The 8,616-nt window shown below is 47.9% G+C and overlaps 1 protein-coding gene across 1 annotated transcript in view; it reads left to right on the forward strand.

Annotated features, from left to right (window-relative positions):
• Positions 1 to 8,616, forward strand: part of STRIP2 (striatin interacting protein 2) — an 87,816-nt gene extending 79,200 nt beyond the window's left edge. The window contains exons 17-21 of the mRNA XM_081209952.1: positions 1,610 to 1,710; positions 1,845 to 1,911; positions 5,192 to 5,296; positions 6,794 to 6,998; positions 8,281 to 8,616. Of these exons, the coding sequence (XP_081066078.1) occupies positions 1,610 to 1,710; positions 1,845 to 1,911; positions 5,192 to 5,296; positions 6,794 to 6,998; positions 8,281 to 8,531 (729 nt within the window). The 3' untranslated portion in view covers positions 8,532 to 8,616. The remainder of the gene's footprint in view (positions 1 to 1,609; positions 1,711 to 1,844; positions 1,912 to 5,191; positions 5,297 to 6,793; positions 6,999 to 8,280) is intronic.

Consider the following 8,616-nt stretch of genomic DNA (forward strand, 5'->3'; position numbering starts at 1 on the left):
GCCGCTAAGTCGCTAATAGCCTTTTCGCCGCTAATCCGCTAAGCCTTTAATAGCCGCTAAGCCTTTAATAGCCGCTAAACCGCTAATAGCGCTAATCCGCTAAGCCGCTAATAAGGTTGCTTTGCAAGACGAAAAAAACGCTAGACGAAGAGACTCGCGGAACGGATTGATTTCGTCTTGCGAGGCACCACTGTAGTACCGTATTTTTCGCTCTATAAGATGCACCAGACCATAAGACGCACCTAGTTTTTGGAGGAGGAAAACAAGAAAAAAAATATTCTGAATCTCAGAAGCCAGAACAACAAGAGGGATCGCTGCGCAGCGAAAGCAGCAATCCCTCTTGCTGTTCTGGCTTCTGGGATAGCTGCGCAGCCTGCATTCACTCCATAAGACGCACACACATTTCCCCTTACTTTTTAGGAGGGAAAAAGTGAGTCTTATAGAGCAAAAAATATGGTACCTGACCTCCTACACCCAATGTTATCACATTATTGCTGTCTGGAGGGGCACTCCTGTGCTATTGCACAACAGAAGCAGGAACACCCCCCAACAGTAACATCTGTGGTATAAAGAGTTGCAAGATGAATGGGGGGCAGAGGAATTTACATGATTTCAGGAGGAAGCTATGGGACGTGAACCGAGTGGAAACAAAGCAGTATGACACACACACCCCATGTCTGCAGCCATAAATAGTATTGAAAGCAGGATGATGTATAACCACTCTCCACTGGTGTACAGAACAGGTTCGGGGTGAGTGGGATGGTCTTTCCAGTGTTGTAATATCAGCTTTTGGGGCTACCAGGTAGGCTTTTAGGAGCCGGCAGCAATGGCCAGCAGTCAGTCCTTGGGATGTAGTTTAGGAAGGCATTTTACTCCCATAAAAGGGTTAGACTGCCAGACCAAAAAGAGCTTTAAGGACATGTTGCAGCTGCCAAGAGGACTGTGCTAAGCCTGAGATTTGGGGAAGGAGAGAAATTGGAAGCTGGAGCCCATCAAGCATAGCTGTCAACCGTCCCTTATTTGGCGGGAAAGTCCCTTATCCCAGCGCCATGTCCTGCTGCTTACTGCCCTTACTGATGATGTCCTGCTGCTTACTGCCCTTACTGATGATGTCCCTTAAATTTCCCGGGTTTCAAAGGAAGCAGCTCCTCTCCCTCCCTCCCTGCCAGGGAGGAGGGAGGCTCCAACTGTGTTGCTTGGCTGTGTTGCTCACCCAATAAGGAGTTGGAGAACGACTGGGGGGTGGAGCTTGCATGCCTTGTGCCGATCAAATCGGCCGCCTTGCCTGGGGACTCGCCTTTGCTCAGCGCTTCCCAGCGGAGAGGTGACGGTGGTTTCCCTTGCTGCATCCCCTTTGCCGGGTTGCTGCGCTGTGGGAACCACCACTTGAGGCTTCGTTTGGCTGCTGATCCCTTATTTTCGAGGCTGCTGGTCCCTTATTTTCAAATCTGTAAGTTGACAGCTATGCCATCAAGTGGTCCCATGTGAAACTTTTGACTGTCTGAAGAGACATGCCCAGCAGCAAATATTGGAAGTAGCTGTGGTGTTTGTGTGTGTGTTAGTTAACCCTCTTTCCTGTTTCATGTTCTGGACTCCCTTCTCTCTCCAGTTTGAGTATGTCTCTCAGCACCTGGTGTTTGCCAACTGCATCCCATTGATCCTGAAGTTCTTCAACCAGAATATCATGTCCTACATCACTGCCAAAAACAGGTATTGCCTGCATGAAAGTTAATCTCCTGTCCCTTCTGGGAACACAAAGGCAATTTTAAACCTGATGCGTTGACACCCGTCTGTAATGGCAGTGAACTGATGCATGTGTGTGTCTCCTTTGATTTCCCCTGAAGCATCTCTGTCCTGGATTATCCCTCCTGCACGGTCCATGAGTTACCAGAACTCAACGCTGAAAGCTTGGTAAGGAGAACGACGATTACTCTTCCCATCCACGTTGCGTGTGGGCTAGGCAAGCAACAATGTAGGGGGCCTCCATTTGCTCTCTGTAAAATGGGATTAATAACGCACTTGCTGATCGATTCCAAAGCCCATATTAAACCTACCATGCTGTCATAAAATAGTGTGCAAGATTTCAAGTTTCCCAGAACTCTTAATCAGACTGCCATATTACCAATACTGACTGGCAGCAGCTATCCAGGATTTCAGGCAGGGAACACGCCTTTAAAAAGGGGGGGGAGGGTGTGGCGCATAGCTGTCTACGTTTTCCTTTTTTTAAGGGAAATTCCCTTATTCCGAATAGGATTCCTTGCAAGAAAAGGGGAAAGTTGACAGCTATGGTGTGGCGTTCTGGGAAAAACGACTTTGGCAATCCCTCCTGCCCATAGCCATCAACCGTCCCTTATTTGGCGGGAAAGTCCCTTATCCCAGTGCTGTGTCCCGCTGCTGTCCTGGATTGATGATGTCCCTTAAATTTCCCGGGTTTCAAAGGAAGCAGCTCCTCTCCCTCCCTCGCTGCTGGTCAGGGAGGAGGGAGGCTCCAACTGTGTTGCTTGGCTGCGTTGCTCACCCAATAAGGAGTCTGAGAACGACTGGGGGGTGGAGCTTGCATGCCTTGTGCCGCGTTGCCTGGGGACTTGCCTTTGCTCAGCGCTTCCCAGCGGAGAGGTGACAGTGGTTTTCCTTGCTGCATCCCCTTTGCCGGGTTGCTGCGCTGTGGGAACCACCGCTTGAGGCTTCGTTTGGCTGCTGGCTGGGCTTTCTGCCTTTGGCTTGGAGGGGCTCAGAAGTTGAACATACCTGTGCTCTGAAAATCCCTTATTTTGGCTGCTGATCCCTTATTTTCGAGGCTGCTGGTCCCTTATTTTCAAATCTGTAAGTTGACAGCTATGCTCCCGCCATTGATCCCAAATGGGTTTTGACTATACATGATTTTGGCTTTGGGTGCGATCCCCAGAGCCTAACCCCTGTGTAAGTTGCAGGCTTACTGTAGTAACCAAGCAAGATGATTTATGCCTCTGCCTCTTGAAAAAAATTAGACTTGTTTGTGTGTCTCCACCCCCTCGGAATCTGCACTTGCTAAAGTGCAGACTGGGCCGTGACTGGCAATTTAAAAGGCCCCCATGAGCAGAGGATTTCTCCTGCGCACCGAAATGAATGGGCTGCCTATTTTAAGAGGGTTTGTTGCTGGGGTATGGATTGCTCTAATTTGAGAGGTACTCTTCCCTACTGCCATCAAAGTGCTGTACTCTGAAGCAACAGTGACCTCTAGTGGTTTACTAAGTGAGCAGACAGTGGTTAATGATTCCTTTGCTATGCGGCATATTTTCTTGGGGCCAAGTACAGTGGTACCTCGGGTTACATACGCTTCAGTTTACACACTCCGCTAACCCAGAAATAGTGCTTCAGGTTAAGATCTTTGCTTCAGGATAAGAACAGAAATCGTGCTCCCGCGGCGCGGCGGCAGCGGGAGGCCCCATTAGCTAAAGTGGTGCTTCAGGTTAAGAACAGTTTCAGGTTAAGTACAGACCTCTGGAACGAATTAAGTATTTAACCATTAGGTCCAGTCGTGGCCGACTCTGGGGTTGCGGCGCTCATCTCGCTTTACTGGCTGAGGGAGCCGGCGTACAGCTTCCGGGTCATGTGGCCAGCATGACTAAGCCGCTTCTGGCGAACCAGAGCAGCGCACGGAAACGCCGTTTACCTTCCCGCTGGAGCAGTACCTATTTATCTACTTGCACTTTGCGGTGCTTTCGAACTGCTAGGTTGGCAGGAGCAGGGACCGAGCAACGGGAGCTCACCCCGTCGCGGGGATTCGAACCGCCAACCTTCTGATCGGCAAGTCCTAGGCTCAGTGGTTTAACCCACAGCGCCACCCGCTTCTTGGGGCCAAACGTCCCACAAAAGATCAGTTTGGGTGGTTTTTTCCCTAGTCTTGAAGCCGCCCTAGGCCACCAGAATTGTATTGGCACTGCCACCTCCAAGATTCACTGCCTGAGACAGAGCTCTGATGTTGGCTACTTAGAGGGCCACCAGCCCTGGTCCATCCCACAGAGACCAGGAGAATGAAGGTGCTAATTACGCTGACTAAGCCTTGATTGAATATTTAATTTCTATACTGCTTAATATATTGAAAATAACTCAAAGAATTGCTCTGTGCTTTTCCTGCCCTGGCCTCCAAAAGCCCATTTCCATTGAAGGCCCCATTTGTATTATACATTTAAAGCAGTTTGACGCCACTTTAAACAGTCATGGCTTCCCCCATATAATCTGTCGTTTGTTAAGGGTGCTGAAAGTTGTTAGGAGACCCTCCTATTCCACTCAACAGAGTTTCAGTCCCCAGAGTGGTGTGGCAATCAGTCTCTTTTCCCCGGGAACTCTTAAGAGCGCATTTCTGCACGCTCTTGCAGACCTGAATTTGATGCACAGATAGTGTGTTCAAGAGAGAGATTCTCCTGGTTCATCTTAAAGGTCATGATGGAACATAGGTATGAAATGTGGTTTACAGCGCAGTATAGTGCGCACCCCGGAAATGATCTCTTTCAGCTTCTGCCTTCTGGAAGAAGGTACAGGGTTATAAAGACCAGGACTAGCCGCCTGAGAAACAGTTTCTGCTCAAATGCAATTCTGGTTTTAAACGCAGTATAAGGAATCTCGATACTGTATTGTGGGACGCGGGTGGCGCTGTGGGTTAAACCACAGAGCCTAGGGCTTGCCGATCAGAAGGTTGGCGGTTCGAATCCCCGCGACGGGGTGAGCTCCCGTTGCTCGGTCCCTGCTCCTGCCAACCTAGCAGTTCGAAAGCACGTCAAAGTACAAGTAGATAAATAGGTACCACTCCGGCAGGAAGGCAAACGGCGTTTCCATGCCCTGCTCTGATTTCGTCAGAAGCGGCTTAGTCATGCTGGCCACATGACCCGGAAGCTGTCTGCGGACAAATGCCGGCTCCCTCGGCCTATAGAACGAGATGAGCGTGCAACCCCAGAGTCGGTCACGACTGGACCTAATGGTCAGGGGTCCCTTTACCTTTTATAGTATATTGTATTTTAAAATGGGGTTTCAGAGTTTTTAGGGGTTTTTGAATGTCTTATGTAGATTTTTCAGTTTCATTGTTCTGTATGGGACAATGACAATAAAGATATCGTATCGTATTGTAGCTGTGCTGGGCCCAGGCTGTTTAAAGCTTTATCAGTCCTTACTAGCCTATTCATGCTGTGACTGCTTCCTTCCTCTTCAATTGCAGGAAGTGGGGGACAACAACCAGTTCTGTTGGAGGAATCTCTTCTCCTGCATCAACCTTCTGAGGATCCTCAACAAACTGACCAAATGGAAGCATTCCAGGACGATGGTGAGATGCCAGTTGGCTGAACTAGCCTATGTAGATATTACACGCTGAGCCGATGTGCTCCCGCAGTGTGTGTCATGAGACCAAATATGTAATGACAGAATGATTCATCTACTCCGCCGTATCTAGAGAAGAGAGCGTGAGCTGGCAAATTACGTGACGCCACCCCCAGCAATGCAGATGGCTTCAACTTTCCAAATTTCACGTGGGTTTTAGAAACCCATGTTTCAGATGGCTCTCCTGTATCGGGCTCTACAGCCACAGCAGACGCCATAACTTCCCAACAGTTTGCCTTCACCTCCAAAGGTGTACTCCTCCTTTGTCTCTCGAGGCAGACGGATGCCAACAACAGAAACACATTTTTCAGATGGCTTTCCCCCCTAATTTTAGAGATTTCTTTTTTATATATATATATAAATTTTATTAGTTTTTTTAACATATCATTTTCAACAGTAATTAAACATACTTTTACATCTTATAGTTTTTTTTACTTCCATCAATCACATCTGAAAATTTTCCAATCAATTCACTTAATATACATTGCTTACTTTCACTATTACATTTAAATCTCACAACTAATATCTCTATTCTTTCTCTACTTTGCAATGTTTCATATATTTCTCCTTACAAAACTTCTTGTAGTCCTACTAGCGTAATTTGTTGATTACAGTTGCTCTTCAAATAGTTTTGTATATTTCTTCCAATCTTCTGTGAATCTCTGGTCCTGCAGGTTTCGAATCCTTCCTGTCGTTTTATCTAATTCTGCATAGTCCGTTAATTTTGTCTGCCATTCTTCTTTCGTCGGAATTTCTTCTTGCTTCCATTTCTGGGCTAACAATATTCTTGTCGCTTTTGTTGCATATAAGAACAATTTAACATCTTGTCTATTAATATCCTCACCTATAATACCAAGTAAAAATGCTTCTGTTTTTGTTTTTTAAATTTTAGAGATGTATTTCCTGGGCTTTAAATGTAGTGTGTGTGTGTGTGTGTGTGTGTGTGTGTGTGTGTGTGTATTTTAATGAACCTGTAAAGGTAAAGGGACCCCTGACCATTAGGTCCAGTTGTGACCAACTCTGGGGTTGCGGCGCTCATCTCACTTTACTGGCCGAGGGAGCCGGCGTACAGCTTCCGGGTCATGTGGCCAGCATGACTAAGCCGCTTCTGGCGAACCAGAGCAGCGCACGGAAACGCCGTTTACCTTCCTGCTGGAGCGGTACCTATTTATCTACTTGCACTTTGATGTGCTTTTGAACTGCTAGGTTGGCAGGAGCTGGGACCGAGCAACGGGAGCTCACCCCATCGCGGGGATTCGAACCGCCGACCTTCTGATCGGCAAGTCCTAAGCTCTGTGGTTTAACCCACAGCGCCACCCGTGTCCCTTTTCCACTCATATTGAAAGCCTTAAATGTATTGTTTGCCTGTTCCTGCAATCATTAAGACTGTACTCCTAAAAGAAATATATCTTGTTCTGTTGCTTCCTGTTTGGTATGTCGGTAGATGTTGGTGGTCTTCAAGTCTGCGCCTATCCTGAAACGGGCTCTGAAAGTCAAGCAAGGCATGATGCAGCTCTACGTCCTGAAGCTGCTGAAGATCCAGACCAAGTATCTTGGGCGCCAGTGGAGGAAGAGCAACATGAAGACAATGTCCGCCATCTACCAGAAAGTGCGCCATCGCATGAACGACGATTGGGCTTACGGCAACGGTGGGTGTTGCAAATGCCTTCCTTGCCCGGAAGGGTGATACTGGTCTTGGCTGAGCATTCTGTGGGCATTCCCCATCTCTGTATCATCCACTGAACATCTGATCTGTCTCTTTTGCTTGCACAGGGCACCAACCACGCTGCCCCTCCAGGTGTTACTGTGTCATAAACCCCATCAGGTCAATGTGGTTTAGCAACGTTCAGGTGTATTGACTTAGCTGGGCTCCTTAACTGCAGATTTTAAGACGCGGTGTTCCCTTTGCCTATGCAGTCTCCCATTTGGGGTACTTTCCATTGTGACCCCCTGAAGCTGCCATATACAGAGTTAGTTTGCTGTTCCATTTAGCCTCCGACTGGCAGTGGTCTCCAGGACTTTAGAGATCAGAGACCGTTCTCAGTACCAACTACCTGAGATGTCTTAGCTGGAGAATCTAGGGAACGGTCTGGGACCATTGCCATGAAATGCACATACCGTATTTTTCGCCCCATAAGACGCACCTTTTTCCTCCTAAAAAGTAAGGGGAAATGTCTGTGCGTCTTACGGAGTGAATGTGTGGTCCCTGGAGCCAAATTGCCCAGGGGCAAAAAGCAGGTCGTGCTTTTTTTTAGAAAGAGGGAAGGGGGTGTTGAAACGAAGTCGCTGAGCAGCTGATCTGCAAGCGATCAGGAGGGAGATAAGGGACTCTAGCGATAAAGGAGGCTGCCTGGGGGGGGGGAGGTAAAAGCCCATGGATCCTCAGGATTTTTGCATTGGGTCACCCCAAATTCACCATCAGATCACATAGCATGTCCATGGCTACAGCCTGCACCAAAATAACCACGCACCCACTGTTTCTTGGGGCTGCAATGGTGCAAAAACGTGGTCACAAAGCACGGATCCACATGGATCCTCAGGATTTTTGCACTGGGCTACCCCAAACTCACCGTCAAATCACATATCGTGTCTGTGGCCACAGCATGAACCACAAAAATCATACATCCACTGTTTCATTCAGAATATTTTTTTAAAATTATTTTCCTCCTCTAAAAACTAGGTGTGTCTTATGGCCAGGTGCGTCTTATGGAGCGAAAAATACGGTATTCTCTCCAGTAATGATGAAATGACTCATTCTTGGGGCCACTAGGAATCCAAGGATGTCACTCCAAAGACCATTATTGACACTATGAGTCTCAACGCTGACAGCGCTGTGGGCTCAGGCCCGAACCAAAAGAGGTTGTTCTGTATTACCAGAAAGAGCACCTTCCACTTTTCATCTTGGCTCTCTCTTGTCTTGTTGGCACATAGATATCGATGCTCGGCCCTGGGACTTCCAAGCTGAAGAATGCACTTTACGAGCCAATATTGAAGCCTTTAACAGCCGGAGGTATGATAAATCCCAGGACTCTGAATTTGCTCCAGTGGACAACTGCTTGCAGAGTGTGTTGGGGCAGCCCCTGGACCTTCCTGAAGATTTCCATTACTCTTACGAACTGTGGCTGGAGAGAGAAGTGTTCTCACAGCCCATCCGCTGGGAAGAACTGTTACGCTATCCGTGATGGCACTGGGAAGCTTCACCTGAACCAAATGCCATCTTGGTCTCTCCAAATAATAGGTGCTGTGTCCTGGGGGAAAGGGCTTCTG

Source organism: Podarcis bocagei, assembly GCF_964188305.1.
Source record: "Podarcis bocagei genome assembly, chromosome: 10".
Lineage (NCBI taxonomy): Eukaryota > Metazoa > Chordata > Lepidosauria > Squamata > Lacertidae > Podarcis > Podarcis bocagei.